Source organism: Budorcas taxicolor, chromosome 8 (genome assembly GCF_023091745.1).
Source record: "Budorcas taxicolor isolate Tak-1 chromosome 8, Takin1.1, whole genome shotgun sequence".
NCBI classification, from domain to species: Eukaryota; Metazoa; Chordata; class Mammalia; order Artiodactyla; family Bovidae; genus Budorcas; species Budorcas taxicolor.
In genome coordinates, this window is record NC_068917.1 from 78,393,877 (window position 1) to 78,417,761 (window position 23,885).

General features: G+C 38.7%; 1 protein-coding gene across 2 annotated transcripts in view; it reads right to left on the reverse strand.

The window, feature by feature from the left end:
• KIF24 (kinesin family member 24) overlaps window positions 1–23,885 on the reverse strand; it is a 48,683-nt gene that overhangs the window by 16,201 nt on the left and 8,597 nt on the right. For both annotated transcript variants that reach the window (XM_052644617.1, XM_052644616.1), the window contains exons 5-8: window positions 19,902–19,999; window positions 16,831–17,046; window positions 7,516–7,603; window positions 553–674 (exon numbers count right to left, since the gene is read on the reverse strand). In XM_052644617.1, the coding sequence (XP_052500577.1) occupies window positions 553–674; window positions 7,516–7,603; window positions 16,831–17,046; window positions 19,902–19,999 (524 nt within the window). The remainder of the gene's footprint in view (window positions 1–552; window positions 675–7,515; window positions 7,604–16,830; window positions 17,047–19,901; window positions 20,000–23,885) is intronic.

The following is a 23,885-nucleotide window of genomic DNA, read 5'->3' on the forward strand; positions in this document are numbered from 1 at the left end:
TAAACATTCTTCCCATAAGGCTAAATGACTACAATGCAAATCACTTAGGTGACCACTTAGATAATTAAATAGAGACTTTTGTGGGCTGCTTTCCAGCTCCCCACCCCCCAAAAGACTCATTACTTAGAGGTGAGATAGGCTCATCCATCACTGTGGCAGAGTGATGCTAAGATAGCACCAGAGAGGCGATGAATGTACCCATCTGTCGTATGGCTTCTTTCAAGAAGGATGGATTAATTTTCCTTTTTTTTTGACCTGTAAGCTCTCTGAGATGCATTTCCTACTATTCCTCTGCTGATACTGTGTTTCACACTAGAAGCAATCAATGTTCCTTTTAATAACTTAGAGTTGACCAACAATAGGTCATTACTTCATGGTTAATCAACTGGTGGCACTTTGGTACAATGATTTATTTCAGAGTTAATAACTCTATGGTGTATCCCTGAAATAAAGAACTCTATGGGGCAGGATGTCCTGTTGTTGACAACACATATTTCAAAGTCACATTAAGGAAAGGCAGACAATGCAGTTCTCTGCATACTTCCAGCTCACCTGCCAAATGTCCTCTTGGCTGAATCTTTGATCTGAATTTGGATGATCGCGTGAGAGCGGGAGGAGTCTGCATTAACTCCAGTGGCCCTGGTGCTGCGCTCCTTGCTGCCCTTGAGGATCACCTGAAAATAAAATCCGTAGGGTGACTTCTGCAAGGAGTAAACAAAGCCCTTTGGCTCCTAAGAGCTGGCTGAGAGCAGCAGAGACCAGACAGAAATTTGTCAGTATACTGCAGTCTTTTCCCTCTATGTGGAAAACTGCCTAAACACTAAATCATAAAGAGTAAGTACCCAAGAGCAATGACAACAATGTGGAAAACTAATCTTCGGGGAGAACATTCAACAGCTCAAGAGCTAATTTACTTCTTGATCTCATACACTCTTTTTAATATCTTTGATGGATTTATCCTGACTCAACTCCACAGGGCATAACTTGGCTCCAGAGTAAGGTCCCATAATACCCATCTGTCGTAGTAACTGAAGCAAAGGACAGAAATGTGCATCCCAGAATGAATAATCACATCCACCTGTTCCACCACAATGCAGTCATAAAGGAGACCAGGCCTGACACGTGGAAACATGGAAGTAATGAGTTATCACAATTGCTACAAGCCCATGATTACCCTGGAGACCACTGCCGCTTCAAATGGGAGTGAAGACTAATGTGGATACCTTTGGTCACAAAGGAATGGGGGAGAAGAGGTGAAGCCTCAGGAATGGCCTCAAGCCACTGAAAACATAGCCATATATGAATATGCTGCCCTGATTTGGGGAAGTGTTAATTACTGAGAATCAAATAGGTGATGGACTTTAAAAACATTTGACAGAATCCTCAGTAGTCTAAGACGTCGTGAGTATGGTTATTATGCTCAGTTTATATAACTGAGGAATAAATTCAAAGGTAGACTTGCTCACAAATAACTGTTTTGTGGCAGAACCAAATTCTACATCTAGCACCTAGTGTGGCTGATTCCAAAGCCCATGTGGTTTCCACTACATTGTGGGGACACTTGTGATAAATTCATCTATTTGCAGTGTGAACTAGACTAAAGGAAGTCCTATCTCATTTTTCCTCAATCTCTCAGAATTTTAATTTTTATCATATTGAACATAGCTACCGTTTCCAAATTAAGAGTTCAAAAGTTGATGAAGTCAAACTTCAACAACAGTTTATAAAATACCTTAACTAGCAGGGGTAAGTACTTAAAAAAAAATTAACTAATATTAAATTTCTTCATGGCCTAAGTGATAGTTATGTCTCTAAAGATTACCTGTGCGATTTAGAGTTGTATCTTAGAACCAGATTTTAAATGCACTCATTTTGTAAATAGCTTGTTAAAAGTTTAAAGGGATTACCTTATGAATCCTTTTGTAAAGAGCAGAACTTGTTAATTTACAAAACTGGATTATCAACTGCATGGACAGCTTGCTGCTGCTAATCAGAAATCAGAAGAGTTATAGTAGTATCCCTTATACTGGTTGTGGTAAGTGCCAAACAACAACAACAACAAATCCTCCCCCAAAATACTGATAAATAAGGCTGGATGCTGGCTAGGTCACTTAAGACCAGATCTATGACTGAACCATCTGGTTTACTTTTCTATCTATGCCATGAAGCTTGCAGAATCTTTGTTCCCTGACTGGCGATTGAACTTGGAGCCACGGGAGTGAAAAGTGTCAAGTTCTCACCAGTGGACTGCCAGGGAATTCCTATCATTCTGATTTCACACTTTCAAAGATTATAATGCAAAGATGATGGATTACTTTAAATCTGTATTATTTTTACTAAACTTCTCTTTTTTCATTAGAAAGACAAGCTTACTGTGGAAAACTTAGAAAATATAGGAAAAATATAAAAATGAAAATATATATCTTCCATAACTTCAGAGTTAAAAAGATTCTGGTGCATTTCCTCCTCCCAGAGTTTCAGGGTTCTCACAGCTCTTTTGATACACACACACACACACACACACACACACACACACAGCCTTTTACAAACTTCACGAAGAAACAGAGATCTTTTAAATGTCTACATTTGTGATCTGTGTAAGTGATATGCTTGATAGATAAAGGAGAAGTTAATTATCCAAAGTCACACAGGCAGCATATGGTCAGGCTAGGGATAGAAGCCAGGTACCCTTTGCCACATGATGGCAGCAATGATGCTACTTCTGCTGGAATCTAATGAGAGCTCAGAGAGGCCTCAAGGTCATACCTAGTCAGGAACTGTGGTTACTGACAGGAAGCTCAGGGGGTGGCCTTGTGGTTCATTCCCAGGGGAGTTAAGAAAGACTGTCTTCTGAGGTTCTGTTAAAGAGTTTTATGTTTGACTTTTCAGTACACCTTATTCACCACGATGTACTAGGTACCTGTGAGTGTATCTCAGAAAATCTAACATGTTGGCACGACCTTTCCTGACTAAATGCCTTTTAGGAAGACATGAGGCAATTTCTGGTCTATGGTCCAGTAGACCTCAGCCTCAGTAGCAGTCTGTAATCACCATGTTTTTCAGAAACTGTGGAATAAAGCAGCTGAGCTCTGAGGAGGAAAATGAGGCAGTCTGCAAAGATCATCAGACAAACTTTGTAAGTGGCATACAACTCAAGTGTAGCAGTTAGAAACAAAAATATGAAGTTAAACTGTCTGGGTCCACATGCCAGTTCTGACAATACGGTTGTCTGCACTCTTGAAAATCACTTAACTTTTCAGGGCCTCAGTTTCTTACCTATAAAATGGTAATTTCATAAGTTATTTTTGAGACCAAAAAGAGATAATACATAGTAAAGCACTTAGTACTACGATTAGCACATATAAGTTCTCAATAAATACTAATTAAAAATATATACTAAAGAACTAACATATTTGTGTAAACTTCCAAAACATAAACTATTTCTTTTAAAAAATGTAAAATAATCAGAGATCTATGGAGAAATAGAGCTTTATGGATCAACATGAGATTCCATGGCTCCCAAGTACAATTAAAAGTTTTAAAAAAGAACGAAGGAAGGAAAAGGAAAGGAAGAGGATAAAGAACAAAAAGAGACAACCTATTTGAGAGAAAGGCAAGTCAGGAAACAGAATAAAATTAATGCATCACCTTAAAAATCACAGGCCTCCCGTTTCTCTCACTCCCTCTTTCTTTTCAAAGTCCTCCTTCCATTATAAAGTCTACTGGGCAAGTTTCTTAACCTAGACCCTTTAGACAAACATGTCGTATGAGTAGTAAAATGGGGACCTGCTACAATAGAAAGGAGAGACAACTGTTGAATTCTCTGGCAATGGAAAATATTTGGGGACTTATTAATAAGATTAATAGATGTGAGGACTTCCCTGATGGTCCAGTGGCTAAGACTTAATGCTCCCAATTCAGTGGGCCTGGGTTTGATTTCTGTTGAGGGAACTAGATCCCACATGTCGCAACTAAGAGGTCACATGCTATAACTAAAGATTCTCATGCCACAACGAAGACCAGATACAGACAAATAAATAAATATATTAAAAAAAAAAAAGAATAACAGACATGACAAATTCAACTAGCATCACAGTAAGCATTATATGTACATTATCTCATTTCCTTCTCTATCACCCAACCCAATCATATTATATCCACATGTTTCAGGCTCAGAAAGGTAAGACGTGTTCAAGGACACATGGCGCTGGGACCCAGCTCCATCCAGGCTTTAATCACTAAGCTTCCAGCACAAATACCAAAGATGGGCTGTGAGCACTTGAGCAGGAGAGGCACTGTGTATAGACTAAGTCTCTATCACTGGCATATGACTGAGACTTATCTTAGGGAAGCTCTGCTCTGTGGGCCTCTGCTACCAATTACAGCCAAGGCAGCATTAAAACATGAAGATTTTTTAGAAGTTTGGGAATGGATACCTATAAGTACATGAAATGTCTGTAAGAAAGACTTAAAAACCTGAAAGCCTATATAACTGAAAAAATGCCCATCGTTTGCCTGACAAAATCTTGATTCCAAATCTGGATGAATTAGCTAGTCCTCTATAAAGGCAGGGAAACCCTGGTGTCTGGATTGTTAAGACCAGGTAATAAATATACCTGGAAGGAGAAACCTCTTGGAGGAAGGACAACCCTGTGTGAAAAATGAAGCTGCTGGTTGTGCAGGCAGGCAACAAGTGGCCACGCCTACGTGAGCCTGTGGGTGACCTGCGATGGTGACACCTGAGGGTGACACTTGAGCAAGCGCATAGATGACACCTGAGTGAGGGGAATGGGGACACCTGAGAGGAAGCACGACACCTGAGTTAGCAAGGGCTGCTGTTTCAAGTCAATAAACGCTTATGAGGGTAGCCATGCCAGAGATACATAATTTACATCAACCTTCCACCTTGGTCTCAGCTGGCTTCCTTCTTGTACTACCTCACATGTATTACAGACTGAGGTTAGTGGCGATAACGGTGATATGTTCACTAACAAGAAACTTCCCTCTGCTGGTCTTAGAAAATATACCTTAGGACAGAGCAGTGCCATAAACTCTTCCAGGGTGAGAGTGATTTGACACTAGATTGCCCACTAACACAGTTATGACCCATAGCCAAGGAAAAGGGACTTCCTTTTAGTGTTTGATCCTTTCCCATTCAATTGGTCTAATTTCCAGGAACAACAGCATCATGAGGACCAAGTCTCCTGAGACTCCCAGCCAAATAAAGGAATGACTAGGGGAAGTGGGGGCATGAAGACCACAAGGAACAGGCATATGAGAAACACTCTCCTTAGGACTCTGCCATGGGGGGAGCTCTGGACAGGTCAAGAATAGTCAAGTCTCAAGGGAGCCCTTCAACATGTCCCACCCACTTTTGTTCTGCATCTGCCTCTAAGATCACTGGAAAGAGGGTCTCGGCTCTCAGGTGACTGTTAAAAACAGCCACAAAAGGTGCCATCCTTGGATTTTGGATATCAGGACTCAGGAGTCTGATAATCACATAAATACAAGGTCCCAGACTTTAAATAAAATTTACCTATTTGTCCCAAGAAAAAGAAACTGTTAGAAAAAGACTGGTGTCAATGGTGGGCCACTCTGCCATTTCACATACCCAAGTCCCTGGAGGGATGTACTGTGAAGCTGTTCTACAGGCGGTTATTGTCAAGTACCCAACTTGTCCTTTCAGGCTTCTCCCTTTGCCTCTAGCCAGGCTTGTTGGATATACTAGAATGACTATGATAGCTACATGTTAGAATCACTGTGGGAGCTTTTAAAACAATACCCCCCTTTCTATACTGCTGGTAGGAATATAAAGTGGTGCAGCCACTTTCAAAAACAGTTTGGCAGTTCCTCAAAAAGTATGACTCAGCAGTTCCATTCTTACACATATACTCAAAAAAACTGAAAACATATGTCCACACAAAACCTGTACATGAATGTTTGTCGCTCCATTATTCATAATAGCCAAAAGGTTGAAACTACATGCCCATCAACTGATAAATGAATAAATATGGTATATCCATACAACAGAATATTATTTAGCCATAAAAAGGAATGAAGTACATTTACCAATACTTCATTCAACAACATAGATGAACCTTGAAAACATTACACTAAGTGAAAAAAGCCAGAGTCAAAAGGTTACATATTGTATGATTACATTTATATGATATGGCTAGAAGAGGTAAATCCATACAGATAGAAATTAGTGGTTTTCAGGTACCAGGTGCAGGGGAAACAGAGTAACTGCTAATGATACAGGATTTCATTTTGGTGTGATGAAAATGTTCTGGAATTAGATAGTGGTGACAGCTGCACAACTTTTTGAAAATACTAAAAAAAATCACTAGCTTGTGTATTTTAAAAGGGTGAACGTGAAAAAACAGATTGTAAAGTACCTTTGGACGGACACATAAAAAAACTAAAAAATCAATTAGCTGCCACAAGAATAGGGAATGAAAGGAACATTTTCATTGTAACTTTTGAATTTTGAATTTATGTGAAGGTATTATCCATTAAAATTTTTATTTAAAATATGACTCCCTCTCTAGCAGCCTTTACCAGAGCCTATTACCATAAAAAAGCACATTAGCAGCCTTTGAAACTGGCCCTAAAGTATCCTCTCCTGCATTCAGTTCAGTTCAGTTCAGTCGCTCAGTCGTGTCCGACTCTTTGCGACCCCATGAATCGCAGCACACCAAGCCTCCCTGTCCATCACCAACTCCCGGAGTTCACTCAGATTCACATTCATCGAGTCAGTGATGCCATCCAGCCATCTCATCCTCTGTCGTTCCCTTCTCCTCCTGCCCCGAGTCCCTCCCAGCATCAGAGTCTTTTCCAATGAGTCAACTCTTCGCATGAGGTGGCCAAAGTACTGGAGTTTCAGCTTTAGCATCATTCCTTCCAAAGAAATCCCAGGGCTGATTTCCTTTAGGATGGACTGGTTGGATCTCCTTGCAGTCCAAGGGACTCTCAAGTCTCCCAAATACCTTACTTCCCACTATCAAGGCACTGAGACCTTGTAGAGAAAGGAGCCATCCTCTCAGATGAGGATTTTTATTTTATAAATGTGAAATGGCGTGTTTGTCATTGCCATTTGCCTAAGTGAAGTGAAAGTCACTCAGTTGTGTCCAACTCTTTTGAGACCCATGGACTATACAATCCATGGAATTCTCTAGGCCAGAATACTGGAGTGGGTAGCCTTTCCCTTCTCTAGGGGATCTTCCCGACCCAGGAATCAAACCCAGGTCTCCCACATTGCAGGTGGATTCTTTACCAGCTGAGCCACAAGGGAAGCCCAAGAGCACTGAAGTGGGTAGTCGATCCCTTCTCCAGTGGATCTTCCTGACCCAGGAATCAACCTGGAGTCTCCTGCATTGCAGGCAGATTCTTTACCAACTGAACTACGAGGGAAGTCCGCCCTAAATCTGAGTCCATTATACTTGTGAGACAGCAAAATGAAGTCTTTCCTTGTACTTGGGCTGCTACAGTGGGGTAGTAAAGGAGGAAGATTACCTCTAAGAGGAGCTCCACACTATCCACCTGAAGCTCTCGCAGTCCCACTATTTGTACTACGTGCTTGCTATCTTCTCTTGCGAAGAGCCTGCAGAGACAAGAAGATGGTTGGTTTGGCAGAGCTCCAGTAATAGACTCTTCGTAACCCATTCCACCACTCCCCCATTACGTAGCAGTTTTGCTACTGAGTGGGATTGATATGCCTTCTCCTTGCCTACCCCCACACCTCCTGACTCCAATGCTAGGCTTCAGGGGTGGTCTTTGATTGCTGTACATAAATAAATCAACACCTTTGGCTACAAGGAACAGAATGAGTGGTTAACCCAGACCTATGCCAATCAGTGGATTCCTGGATACAGTGACTGGCTCAGGAGTTGATACAGGATCTCTGCTAATCCAATCAAAATAAAGTTTCAGTCTCTGGCTGTTAGGTACTCCTTTTTCCCTCTAGAAGTGAAAAGCGTGTGGCCTTGGGAGCAGCGGTAGCCATTTTGCATCCACAAAAAAAGACCGTTTTGGAATGAAGCTAACACCATGGGAGGTAGAACAGAAATGCAAAGAAACGGAGTCTTATAACATCTCTGAACCTCTAGAGTCAAAAGACCCTAAAGCTTCTCTAGGCTTTCTAGTTATACGAGTCAATGACTTCCCTAAATGCTTAAGCCAGTTAACAGTATGGTTTTATTTTACTACTTGCAACATAAGGAGTTCTGATACATTTTTGAAGAAGCAAGGAAGAGTTGGTATTGCAACTAAAGCCTCAGGCCTGAGCACAGTGTAATGAATGGTTACATCTACCACCATCAAGCTAGATCTGCCCAAGGGGCAGGTATTGCATCTATCAAAGACACTAAGATTATTTTCTCCCTCAGTAAGATAGTGATTACAATGAATACTGGAATTTCACTTCGTAGCCAAACAAAAAGACTTTCTCAAAAAATGTTTTTCTCTGTCTATCCCTCTCCCCAAGTTTCCAAATTTTTAGAGAAGGATAGGGAAACAGCCTCATCGATGCTCATGACCTCTAAGAAGACAACTCTACTGGAACAGCTGGGCTTTGGGAATAAAAGGATCAAGCTTTCAGTGCCCTCACATCATTCCTGAACATATTTCCCAGACCCTATTCCCTGAGCTCACCGTGGAAAATTCCTAATGAATAGCCTAAAGTGTACTGCTGTATCTTCAAATCATATAAGCAAGAAGTATGTTTGTACAACTTTTAATAAAAAGGTATAGACACCTTATCTTCTACTTTAAAGAGTTAATTTTAAGATCTATAAACTTTGGCTTTTAAGAGGCAGACTGAGCACATGTACTTCTATCTACCTTTGTCAAAGCCTCTTTTACAGAAAATATATTAATTTAGAAACAACAGGATAGGGGGAGCTAGGGTTTTTCCGCGTGAGTTGTGGGGCTTAACTTCCCCACAACCAGGCATCAGTGGATGGGTGTCACTGCATGGAAGATTCTTTTGTTTTATTGTTCTGTGGAGGAAATCATATCAACTTGAACCTCTCTGAGTGTCCCTCAATGTGGAGAAACTTTTCATCTTTAACCTAGATGTTTTATCATCGGTGCTGTATAGATGGAGAAGTCTAGAGGCTACTGTAAAAATAAAACTGAAAACCAGAAGCAGGAGGCGTAAGTCCAAAGCCTGAAAACATCAGAGAACTCCTGAATTCAGGGAACATTAAGCAATAGGAGCTCATCAAATGCCTCCATACCTACACTGAAACCAAGCTCCACCCAAGGACCAACAAGTTCCAGAACAAGACATACCACGCAAATTCTCCAGCAACACAGGAACACACCCCTGAGCTTCAATATACAGGCAGCTCAAAGTTACTCCAAAACCTTTGACATCTCATAACCCATTACTGGTCACTCCACTGCACTCCAGAGAGAAGAAACCCAGCTCCACCCACCAGAACTCCAACACAAGCCTCCCTAACCAGGAAACCTAGACAAGCCACTGATACAACCCCACCCACAGTGAGGAAGCTCCATAATAAAGAGAACTCAACAAATTACCAGAATATAAAAAGGCCACCCCAAACGCAGCAATATAATCAAGATGAAGAGACAGAGGAATACTCAGCAGGTAAAGGAACAGGAGAGTTGCCCACCAAACCAAACAAAAGAGGAAGAGGTAGGGAATCTACCTGAGAAAGAATTCCAAATATTGATAGTGAAAATGATCCAAAATCTTGAAATCAAAATGGAATCACAGATAAATAGCCTAGAGACAAGGACTGAGAAGATGCAAGAAAGGTTTAACAAGGACCTAGAAGAAATAAAAAAAGTCAATATATAATGAATAATGCAATAAATGAGATCAGAAACACTCTGGAGGCAACAAATAGCAGAATAACGGAGGCAGAAGATAGGATTAGTGAAATAGAAGATAGAATGGTAGAAATAAATGAATCAGAGAGGAAACAAGAAAAACGAATTAAAAGAAATGAGGACAATCTCAGAGACCTCCAGGACGATATGAAACGCTCCAACATTCGAATTATAGGAGTCCCAGAAGAAGAAGACAAAAAGAAAGACCATGAGAAAATCCTTAAGGAGATAATAGTTGAAAACTTCCCTAAAATGGGGAAGGAAATAATCACCCAAGTCCAAGAAACACAGAGAGTTCCAAATAGGATAAACCCAAGGCGAAACACCCCAAGACACATATTAATCAAATTAACAAAGATCAAACACAAAGAACAAATATTAAAAGCAGCAAGGGAAAAACAACAAATAACACACAAGGTGATTCCCATAAGGATAACAGCTGATCTTTCAATAGAAACTCTTCAGGCCAGGAGGGAATGGCAAGACATACTTAAAGTGATGAAAGAAAATAACCTACAGCCCAGATTACTGTACCCAGCAAGGATCTCATTCAAATACGAAGGAGAAATCAAAAGCTTTACAGACAAGCAAAAGCTGAGAGAATTCAGCACCACCAAACCAGCTCTCCAACAAATGCTAAAGGATATTCTCTAGACAGGAAACACAAAAAGGGTGTATAAACCCGAACCCAAAACAATAAAGTAAATGGTAACAGGATCATACTTATCAATAATTACCTTAAACGTAAATGGGTTGAATGCCCCAACCAAAAGGCAAAGACTGGCTGAATGGATACAAAAACAAGACCCCTCTATATGCTGCTTACAAGAGACCCACCTCAAAACAAGGGACACATACAGACTGAAAGTGAAGGGCTGGAAAAAGATATACCATGCAAATAGAGACCAAAAGAAAGCAGGAGTGGCAATACTCATATACGATAAAATAGACTTTAAAACAAAGGCTGTGAAAAGAGACAAAGAAGGCCACTATATAATGATCAAAGGATCAATCCAAGAAGATATTACAATTATAAATATATATGCACCCAATATAGGAGCACCGCAATATGTAAGACAAATGCTAACAAGTATGAAAGGGGAAATCAACAATAACACAATAATAGTGGGAGACTTTAATACCCCACTCACACCTATGGACAGATCAACTAAACAGAAAATCAACAAAGAAATGCACACTTTAAATGATACATTAGACCAGTTAGACCTAATTGATATCTATAGGACATTTCACCCCAAAACAATGAATTTCACCTTTTTCTCAAATGCTCATGGAACATTCTCCAGGATAGATCACATCCTGGGCCATAAATCTAAACTTGATAAATTCAAAAAAATCGAAATCATTCCAAGCATCTTTTCTGACCATAATGCATTAAGATTAGATCTCAATTACAGGAGAAAAACTACTAAAAATTCCAACATATGGAGGTTGAACAACACACTTCTGAATAACCAACAAATCACAGAAGAAATAAAAATATGTGTAGAAACGAATGAAAATGAAAACACAACAACCCAAAACCTGTGGGACACTATAAAAGCAGTGCTAAGAGGAAAGTTCATAGCAATACAGGCATACCTCAAGAAACAAGAAAGAAGTCAAATAAATAACCTAACTCTACACCTAAAGCAACTAGAAAAGGAAGAATTGGAGAACCCCAGAGTTAGTAGGAGGAAAGAAATCTTAAAAATTAGGGCAGAAATAAATGCAAAAGAAACAAAAGAGACCATAGCAAAAATCAACAAAGCCAAAAGCTGGTTCTTTGAAAGGATAAATAAAATTGACACACCATTAGCCAGACTCATCAAGAAACAAAGAGAGAAAAATCAAATCAACAAAATTAGAAATGAAAATGGAGAGATCACAACAGACAACACAGAAATACAAAGGATCATAAGAGACTACTATCAGCAGTTATATGCCAATAAAATGGACAACGTGGAAGAAATAGACAAATTCTTAGAAAAGTACAATTTTCCAAAACTGAACCAGGAAGAAATAGAAAATCTTAACAGACCCATCACAAGCACGGAAATTGAAACTGTAATCAGAAATCTTTCAGCAAACAAAAGCCCAGGTCCAGACGGCTTCACAGCTGAATTCTACCAAAAATTTCGAGAAGAGCTAACACCTATCCTACTCAAACTCTTCCAGAAAATTGCAGAGGAAGGTAAACTTCCAAACTCATTCTATGAGGCCACCATCACCCTAATACCAAAACCTGACAAAGATACTACAAAAAAAGAAAACTACAGGCCAATATCACTGATGAACATAGATGCAAAAATCCTCAACAAAATTCTAGCAATCAGAATCCAACAACACATTAAAAAGATCATACACCATGACCAAGTGGGCTTTATCCCAGGGATGCAAGGATTCTTCAATATCCACAAATCAACCAATGTAATTCACATTAACAAATTGAAAAATAAAAGCCATATGATTATCTCAATAGATGCAGAGAAGGCCTTTGACAAAATTCAACATCCATTTATGATTAAAACTCTCCAGAAAGCAGGAATAGAAGGAACATACCTCAACATAATAAAAGCTATATATGACAAACCCACAGCAAACATTATCCTCAATGGTGAAAAATTGAAAGCATTTCCCCTAAAGTCAGGAACAAGACAAGGGTGCCCACTTTCACCGCTACTATTCAACATAGTTCTGGAAGTTTCGGCCACAGCAATCAGAGCAGAAAAAGAAATAAAAGGAATCCAAGTTGGAAAAGAAGAAGTAAAACTTTCACTGTTTGCAGATGACTTGATCCTCTACATAGAAAACCCTAAAGACTCCACCAGAAAATTACTAGAGCTAATCAATGAATATAGTAAAGTAGCAGGATATAAAATCAACACACAGAAATCCCTTGCATTCCCATACACTAATAATGAGAAAGTAGAAAAAGAAATTAAGGAAACAATTCCATTCACCATTGCAACGAAAAGAATAAAATACTTAGGAATATGTCTACCTAAAGAAACTAAAGACCTATATATAGAAAACTATAAAACACTGATGAAAAAAATCAAAGAGGACACTAATAGATGGAGAAATATACCATGTTCATGGATCGGAAGAATCAATATAGTGAAAATGAGTATACTACCCAAAGCAATTTACAAATTCAGTGCAATCCCTATCAAGCTACCAGCGCTATTTTTCACAGAACTAGAACAAATAATTTCAAGATTTGCATGGAAATACAAAAAACCTCGAATAGCCAAAGCAATCTTGAGAAAGAAGAATGGAACTGGAGGAATCAACTTGCCTGACTTCAGGCTCTACTACAAAGCCACAGTCATCAAGACAGTATGGTACTGGCACAAAGACAGATCAATGGAACAAAATAGAAAGCCCAGAGATAAATCCACACACATAGGGACACCTTATCTTTGACAAAGGAGGCAAGAATATACAATGGAGAAAAGACAATCTCTTTAACAAGTGGTGCTGGGAAAACTGGTCAACCACTTGTAAAAGAATGAAACTAGATCACTTTCTAACACCGCACACAAAAATAAACTCAAAATGGATTAAAGATCTAAATGTAAGACCAGAAACTATAAAACTCCTAGAGGAGAATATAGGCAAAACACTCTCCGACATAAATCACAGCAGGATCCTCTATGATCCACCTCCCAGAATACTGGAAATAAAAGCAAAAATAAACAAATGGGATCTAATTAAAATTAAAAGCTTCTGCACAACAAAGGAAAATATAAGCAAGGTGAAAAGACAGCCTTCTGAATGGGAGAAAATAATAGCAAATGAAGCAACTGACAAACAACTAATCTCAAAAATATACAAACAACTTATGCAGCTCAATTCCAGAAAAATAAACGACCCAATCCAAAAATGGGCCAAAGAACTAAATAGACATTTCTCCAAAGAAGACATATGGATGGCTAACAAACACATGACAAGATGCTCAACATCACTCATTATTAGAGAAATGCAAATCAAAACCACAATGAGGCACCACTTCACACCAGTCAGAATGTCTGCGATCCAAAAATCTGCAAGCAATAAATGCTGGAGAGGGTGTGGAGAAAAGGGAACCCTCCTACACTGTTGGTGGGAATGCAAACTAGTATAACCACTTTGGAGAACAGTGTGGAGATTCCTTAAAAAATTGCAAACAGAACTACCTTATGACCCAGCAATCCCACTGCTGGGCATACACACCGAGGAAACCAGAATTGAAAGAGACACATGTACCCCAATGTTCATCGCAGCACTGTTTATAATAGCCAGGACATGGAAACAACCTAGATGTCCATCAGCAGATGAATGGATAAGAAAGCTGTGGTACATATACACAATGGAGTATTACTCAGCCGTTAAAAAGAATACATTTGAATCAGTTCTGATGAGATGGATGAAACTGGAGCCGATTATACAGAGTGAAGTAAGCCAGAAAGAAAAACACCAATACAGTATACTAACACATATATATGGAATTTAGAAAGATGGCAATGACGACCCTGTATGCAAGACAGCAAAAAAGACACAGATGTGTATAACGGACTTTTGGACTCAGAGGGAGAGGGAGAGGGTGGGATGATTTGGGAGAATGGCATTCTAACGTGTATACTATCATGTAAGAATTGAATTGCCAGTCTATGTCTGATGCAGGATATAGCATGTTTGGGGCTGGTGCATGGGGATGACCCAGAGAGATGTTATGGGGAGGGAGGTGGGAGGGGGGTTCATGTTTGGGAACGCATGTAAGAATTAAAGATTTTAAAATTAAATAAATAAATAAAAGAAACCCAGGACCATGTAAAAAAAAAAAAAAAAAGAATCGAATCGCCAGTCTATTTCTGAGTTTCTGACGCAGGATACAGCATGCTTGGGGCTGGTGCACGGTGATGACCCAGAGAGATGTTATGGGGAGGGAGGTAGGAGGGGGGTTCATGTTTGGGAACGCATGTACACCCGTGGTGGATTCATGTCAATGTATGGCAAAACCAATACAGTATTATAAAGTAAAATAAAGTAAAAATAAAAATTAAAAAAAAAAAGAAACAACAGGATAAGTTATAACAGCTCTAAACAAATAAGAAAGGGTGCTATCATTGAAGCAGGACATTTCAGAAGTCTCAGAAAGTAGGAAAAAAGAGATATAAGCCAATTGACCAAAGACATTAAAAAAAAACCCCAAAACCCTAAAATGTCTGAAAATGAAGACATTTTCAGAGTGAGTTTTCTCTAGGGAACTCCACAGAAGCTTTTACCCAGAAGTCAGCATATCCCCATTCCTGTAGCTATCATCAAAAAAGGCAGAAATACAGGGCAATAATACATAAAGAACTGTACTCACAAAAATATCATTAAAGAATTGTACTCACAAACAAACCACACACACATACAGCACGGCACAACAGATGCTTTTATTCTTATAGCAACTATTCTTTAAAGGAAGTGGCCATTTTGACTGGAAAAGGCTCCAAATAAGGGTATTAAGCTAGAAGGAGAAGCTGTGGTGAAGCTAACTTGAAGCTTCAAAACCAACACAGAGAACAGAAAAAAGCATCTCTTCCTGAAAGTAACCCCAAAGTAGAACCCTTCCTTATTTGGCAGTTGTGTCATGACTGAACCCTCAACTCCAGTACGTTCTCTGAACTGTGGCATACTGAAGGTCCTTTCTTCAGTTGAAATAGTCCACAGAATGGTGGCCTGCCTAAGCCCACTTCTGTGACCTCTCCAGTTATACTACACTAGTGCCCCTCTGTGATGGGAGTCTACCTATCACGCTCTCCATGAACTGGAGCTGCTCCTCCACCCCTCCTTCCCATTCCAGTGTTGTCCTGGAGCACATGAAGCTTTCACGACCTTTTAGACAACTCTATGGGGCTTGGATACCTTTACAGCAGGATAGTGTCTATCATTTGATTTGGTTTTCCCAGACTTCCACCATGCTCAGCCTCAGCTCTCTCCTCTCCACCTGGTGTGGCTGCTCCCAACAGGTCTCAGGTCTGGTTAATTCTATCATGGCAACCTTCTATCCCTCCACTTCCCCTAGCCCCTCTCTCCTCCCTGTTCTCCCCATCAGTTGATACCTTCACAACTTTGTTGCCTCCTACTCAGTTAAAATCATGTTTCAACCTAAGCAAAACTCTATGCCAGAAGAATACAAGAGGGATTTAAAATCTGTTTTTGAAAGAATACATTTCTAAAGTACTGTGTTATGTTGTAAAGGGAATAGTTTAAGCCTTATAAAAGTCTACTGTGAAGAAAATGTTTTATTTTTATTGATATCAGAATACTATCATTAAGTTTACCCTAAGATTACTGAGAAAAAACAAGAGGAAGTGGGAAAACATTATTTATAGTTCTTCCAGTATAATAATAGATCAAAAGAATAGGAAGGGATTTAAGTATATGTTGGTATCCTGACTTCCTGAAATTATGACCTTTTCAAAGACTACAATGAAAGAGACATAGTCTTTTGATGAACATAAGGATATTGATCACTTAAAAAATACTACTGGAAGGCTAATTTACATTTTTCTGTAGCTGAATTAACAGTTTTAAAAAATATGCCTCTGATTCAGGAGACCCTCATTCATAAAAGGGCACTGGTATACCAAAGCCTCTCATTAAATCCCACAATTCACTGGGTTGTTATTGTTGTTCAGTCACTAAGTCGTGTCAGACTCTTTGTGACCCCATGGACTGTAGCACTCCAGGCTCCTCTGTCCTCCATTATCTCTCAAAGTTTGCTCAAATTCATGTCCATTGAGTCGATGATGCTATCTAACCACCTCATCCTCTGCCACCCCCTTCTCTTTTTGGCTTCAGTCTTTCCCAGCACCAGGGTCTTTCCAATGAGTTGGCTCTTTGCATCAGGTGGCCAAAGTATTGAAGCTTCAGTGGGACTCTGGCTTAAAAGAATAAAGAACAGATTTACAGTTTCCCACTCATACCCAGTACCTTTTTCTTCTATTTAGAAGGTCATAAAGCTGTCCACAGTAGATTTCATAGAAGCTGATCCACACAAAAAGATGCCTTCTTGGCTGGGACACTTCCAGTTGTCTGAAGATGTCTCTGGCAGCCAGAGCGTACAGTCCTGGGTTCTGATGAGTTCCTATCATGGTATAGGTCTTTCCAGCACCTGTCTGTCCATATGAGAAGCAAGTGGCATTGCCTCTGGGGGAAGAATCATCTGTATTTACTTTTAAATTTTAAGAGAACTGCTAACACAGATTTTTAAATGACAAAAGCCAGGTGGAAAAAGAATCCTCCATAAAATTCAACTATAAAATATACAGTCCTTTAAGAGGGCTTTACATTATAAAAATATAGGAGGAGGAAAAGAATTCTCAAAGCAGTATTTAAGTTTTTTTTATAGAAATTTTTCATGGAACTGGTACGACCATAAGACAACTCTAGAAGATATGGTAACAAAGACCTGATGTTAGGTGCTTTAGAGGATCCTTGAGGGGGAAAAAAAAATTGTGTTAATCCTTAAAGATAAGTTCAGTGAAAGAAGTAATAGAAAACTAAATATAATAAATAACAGAAGATCATACAATATGGTGGTGATCACTTATAAGAATATTAAGGAAGTTTAAACACAGGCAAAATCAACAGAAGCAAAATATTTGAAGGAGGATTCACAAAAGACCTCTTATGGCCTTGGTTTTCACTTTCATCAATAAATTACTGGGCTACTTGATTTTCAAGACCCCTTAGAGCCCTGATGTCCTATGATTCTAAGTGGAAGTCACTGTTCCTGCATGTGGATATGTGTGTGTACACGAGCTGGATGGGTGTGAAAAACTGTAAAATAAGAGGTGGACAGAAAAGTTGGGAGACCAACCTGCCAGCCATAGTGTATTTTAGGAGGAGATGAGGCCAAGATTACCTGAGTACTATGGGATCCTATGTACTATGTAGTCCTAGTACTATGTAGTACTAAACAGTGAACATAATGTTATGCAGTAAGTAGCTAGACTCTTATACAGGCATCCTATGGATTGATGACAAAAGTAGCAAGAAAAATATTCTATTAATACGTATGGACACAGGGGAAGGGGAGGCTGGAGGTGGACAAAGAGATGAATACACAGAAAGGACATGAAGCCAGACAGAAACCAAAGAAACAGTGATTTGCCAAGAGCAAAGTAATCATAGAAGTGTGAGAATCAAGACATGGGAGCAAATTAAAATGTAAGCTGTTTAGAAGCAGAGACTGGTTGGTTACTCCTTGTCTTTTAAATCATGGCTCCCAACAGTGTGGGCATTTGAATACAATGGCAGAGTCACAGTTGGGAAAAGAATTACAGGAGAAAAATGTAAACACATTGAAGAAGATCTAACAGAATAAGAATAATAAAGAACAACATCTATCTTATCTTCTGAACATTTCTGTGATGAACTTCAAGTCAAAAAAAAAAAAATGAAGAAAGCTCTTACTACACTTTACAGAACTTAACCTAATAATTTCACCTAACTTGCAACTCTCTTATTCTTTATTGGTAATGTCTTAACATTTAAGTGTTGACTTATTTTAGAAACCTGCTCTCTCAAAATGCACTTCTTAAATTTGGTACATAAGAAACTGAACCAGAAAGAAAGTTCACTTTAACCTGTTCATAAAAATACAAACTTCCATACAACCACAATAAAAAGACAATAAGAAACAGGCAAATGAAGATATCTGAGTGGCCAAATTAGCACATGAAATGATGCTCAGTATTAGATCCTGGGGAATGTAAATTTATTAAAAAAAAAAACAACACACAATGAGATACAGTTCCATACCCATTAAACTGGCTAGAATAAAAAAGATTGACCATATCAAATACGGTGATGGTACAGAACTTCAATTCCCATATATTGCTGTTGGGAATATAAAATAGAGCAAGGAAAATTGTTTGACAGTTTCTTATAGACCTATCCAATTACCTGGTAATTCCATTTACAGATTTTTATTCAAGATAAATTAAGAGATATCCATAAAAAGACTTGGATAAAAATGTTCATACAGTTTTATTCATAACACTCCAAAATTGGAAAGAACCCAAATGTCCATCAAAAGAATGGATTTAAAAAAACTGGAATATTTATAGAAGGAAATATTACTCAGCAATAGAACTAGTTACATGCAACATGTACTAATATCAAAAAACATTATGTGAAGCAAAAGAAGCCAGGCATAAGATTTATAACAACCCTATTTCTATGACATTTTAGAATAGGCAAAACTAATCTACTGTGACAGAGAGCAAGTCAGTGGTTATATAAGACCTGGAGATGAAGGTAGGAGAACTTTCTGGGGTGGTGGAAACGTTCTATATCTTATTCCAGATATTGGTTACTTGGATACATCAAAACTCATCAAATCTACATACTTCTTAAGATCTGTGCATCTTGATGTATGTAAATTATACTTCAATTTTTAAGTTATAAAAGTTATTTTAAAAAATGAAAGTAAAAATACCCTGAAATCAACTACCCAACATTTTCTACCCATACCTGACTATTATATATTTTAAATATATAACAGAGCCCCACCAAGTACCTACTCTGTCCCATTTAATGTTTACTAAGTGTGAATAATTATTTTTAAATTAAAAAATACATCTATGAAAAGTGAGTGATAGTCACCTATCTATCCTACTTGAAAAAAAGTTAATGAAACTATAGCTAGAATACATAATTCCTATCAGCAAAAGTTCAAACTAATTACAACCACATACATCTTTTTATTCTAAGGACTTTGAAAAAATAATATTGTTGGCAGCTTATATTTTTCCACTAAGCACAGAGAATCAATGTCATCAATGTAAATGAAAATTCTGACTATTCCTAAATGTTCTGTGAATCCCATAAGGAGACATGGAATTTTCCAGAAGAGTCTAACTTAAATTCATTAGGTCAAAACACAATTTCATATTTAATTCAAAATAATAGAAAAGCATAAGTAATGTTTACAAAGAAATATGATTTACGGAAAATAGAAAATAAAAGGCAAGAGGAGAAAATAATTTCTATCGTACCCATTGAAAATATGCTGAATGAGTGGGTGAGTAGTCTTCATGTAAATATCTTGATTAGTGCACGCCTCATCAAAGATTTCATCAAAATAAAAAACATGCTGAAAAAGAAATTTGATTTTAGAGAAAGATACATTCTGGATTTTCTTCATCACTATTTTAGCTGACACAGGATAAAGGTGGAAATACATTTTTAACTAATAGTAACTGTCCATGACAAAGTTAGAGATAATAAGCAATTATCAACTGTCAAATGACAGGGGCTAGTTTTACTTGAGATCTCTGTAGACATGTTCTTATACTGGAAAAACTAAGCCACATGATTTTTGTTCTCTCTTAAGGGAAGTAAATTAATGAGTGTTAACAGTGAGCCAATCCTCCTTAAGTCTAGGAGAGGAACTGAATTACTGAATTCTATGGAGATTATTCTCATAGCCCAGCCTGAGGATGTGGGAAACATAAGCAAAGAGGCAAAGCAGGAAAGCACAAAGAATGTTTAGAAGACAGGGAGGATTTACTGTGTTTGAAATACAGGATACTGGCAGGTAGAAAAGTGAAATATCAGGTGAGAATAAGGAGTTAGGACTATATATACTGTAGGGGTCTTGGGACACCAGCATTAAGGGAGAGGAGGGAATGCTTATATTTAATTTAGTACAAGTGGGAAGGCAAAAAACTTTGCAAAAGAGAGGGATGAGCTGAGCCATTTTATTGGAAGATTAATCTGCCTTATATTGTGCGTGGATTGGAAACATGAACACTAGTGGTTAGGTTAAAGACAGAAAAGGAAATTCGCTCAGTCATGTCCGACTCTTTGCGACCCCATGGGCTGTAGCCTACCAGGCTCCTCCATCCATGGAATTTTAGATTAGGTTAAGAAGGGTCTAAATTAGACAATGACAATGTAAATAAAAAGAAATGAGCGCATAAGAAATTTGGCAGCTGACTGGATGTGATAGCTGGGGAGAGAAAGGAATCCAAGATTATTCCCAAATGAAAAACCATGGTAATCTGAAAGAGGAGAGGTAGGAGACCCCACTAGGTTGGGTCTGGAAAGTGTTAGTTCAGCAACCATAATTATTTGCATAATTTAGAGGCTTACCAAGTTGGCAGCCCAACTATATCTGGGTAAAAAATCCTAATAATTTCAAGTCTGACTGTAGTATCATAATGGCAGTCCACACATGATGAATGAGAGATGAAGTCATATTTTATACTACCTTTTGGGCCTACTCTAAATATTCAGTTAAGACAAAATTTTATGGGGAATTTTTTTTTTTTTTGCAATAAAACTTTTAACAACTGCAGTACAGGGCACAATTAAGATTTTTTAAAAAAATGGAAAGGAAACAGGAAAAATATTTTCAGCACTTTATATCTTCATACAAGTGTTACGGTTTTGTGTCTACATTCATCCATTGATCATCGAATCCCCTAGATTTCAGATCTTTCAGCAATACTAGAACACTAACATAGAAGGTTCTTTTTACAAAGGTCTATGGTCTAGCCTTGGTTTTTCCCTAATTAAAAAACAAGGTCTGTCTGCGTCTTGAGCTGCTTCTCTGGTGGAAATGGGCTTAAGCCAGTTTACTATGGGTCACTGTACCCCAAGTATGATTCTGTTTCATATACATTACTTTAGAATGGAAATTTGTTAGGTCATTTGAGAAGAAATTGGAGCCACAAAGCCAAATTTATCAATAGAAAAAATTCTCCAGGGAATCCCTTGGTAGCGCAGTGGTTAGGACTCCAGCTTCTACTGCATGGGTAGGGAACTAAGGTCCTGCAAGCTGCACAGTGTGGCCAAAAAAAGAAGAGAAAAAAGTCTCCGAAAGTTAGGAGGTGAGAAAAACATGAAGCTGTGAAGCAGGACAAAGAGATCTGTGAACTTTTAGTGTTCTGAAACATTTGACTGATTTTAAGAACAGTAAAATCTAACTTTGAAGCTAGGTCATAGGTAGATGGCGGTTATACTTTTGATTAGGCTTGAAAATGGCAATAATAAAGAGCAAAATACATTTCTAAAATCCCATTTTAATGGACATGATTTATACCTAACTCATAAATGGGTCTTTAAGCAAGGAGACAAATCCTTTCTCTGCTCAGAAATCACTGTATGTTTTAATAGTTAAGTATGATATCTTATTGCCAAATTCAGACTTAAATTGAAGGTAGGGAAAATCACTAGACCATTCAGATATGACCTAAATCAAATCCCTTATGATTATACAGTGGAAGTGAGAAAAAGATTTAAGGGACTCAATCTGATAGAGTGCCTGACGAACTATGGACGGAGGTTCGTGACACTGTACAGGAGACAGGCATCAAGACCATCCCCATGGAAAGGAAATGCAAAAAAGCAAAATGGCTGTCTGGGGAGGCCTTACAAATAGCTGTGAGAAGAAGAGAAGTGAAAAGCAAAGGAGAAAAGGAAAGATATAAGCATCTGAATGCAGAGTTCCAAAGAATAGCAAGGAGAGTTAAGAAAGCCTTCCTCAGCGATCAATGCAAAGAAATAGAGGAAAACAACAGAATGGGAAAGACTAGAGATCTCTTCAGGAAAATCAGAGATACCAAAGGAACATTTCATGCAAAGATGGGCTTGATAAAGGACAGAAATGGTATGGACCTAACAGAAGCAGACGATATTAAGAAGAGGTGGCAAGAATACACAGAAGAACTGTACAAAAAAGATCTGCACAACCAAGATAATCACAATGGTGTGATCACTCACCTACAGCCAGACATCCTGGAATGTGAAGTCAAGTGGGCCTTAGAAAGCATCACTACAAACAAAGCTAGAGGAAGTGATGGAATTCCAGTTGAGCTATTTCAAATCCTGAAAGATGATGCTGTGAAAGTGCTGCACTCAATATGCCAGCAAATTTGGAAAACTCAGCAGTGGCCACAGGACTGGAAAAGGTCAGTTTTTTTTCCAATCCCAAAGAAAGGCAATACCACAGAATGTTCAAACTACCGCACAATTGCACTCATCTCACACGCTAGTAAAGTAATGCTCAAAATTCTCTAAGCCAGGCTTCAGCAATACGCGAGCCGTGAACTTCCAGATGTTCAAGCTGGTTTTAGAAAAGGCAGAGGAACCAGAGATCATATTGCTAACAACCACTGGATCATGGAAAAAGCAAGAGAGTTCCCGAAAAACATCTATTTCTGCTTTATTGACCACGCCAAAGCCTTTGACTGTGTGGATCACAAGAAACTGTGGAAAATTCTGAAAGAGATGGGAATACCAGACCATCTGACCTGCCTTTTGAGAAACCTATATGCAGGTCAGGAAACAACAGTTAGAACTGGACATGGAACAACAGACTGGTTCCAAATAGGAAAAGGAGTACATCAAGGCTGTATATTGTCACCCTGCTTATTTAACTTATATGCAGAGTACATCATGAGAAACGCTGGGCTGGAAGAAGCACAAGTTAGAGTCAAGGGAGAAATCTCAATAACCTCAGATATGCAAATGGTACCACCCTTATGGCAGAACGTGAAGAGGAACTAAAAAGCCTCCTGATGAAAGTGAAAGAGGAGAGTGAAAAAGTTGGCTTAAAGCTCAACATTCAGAAAATGAAGATCATGGCATCTGGTCCCATCACTTCATGGGAAAGAGATGGGGAAACAGTGGAAACAGTGTCAGACTTTATTTTTTGGGGCTCCAAAAATCACTGTAGATGGTGATCGCAGCCATGAAACTAAAAGACGCTTGCTCCTTGGAAGGAAAGTTATGACCAACCTAGACAGCATATTGAAAAGCAGAGATATTGCTTTGCCAACAAAGGTCTGTCTAGTCAAGGCTATGGTTTTTCCAGTGGTCATGTATGGATGTGAGAGTTGGACTGTGAAGAAAGCTGAGCGCCAAAGAATTGATGCTTTTGAACTGTGGTGTTGGAGAAGACTCTTGAGAGTCCCCTGGACTGCAAGGAGGTCCAACCAGTCCATTCTGAAGGAGATCAGTCCTGGGTGTTCATT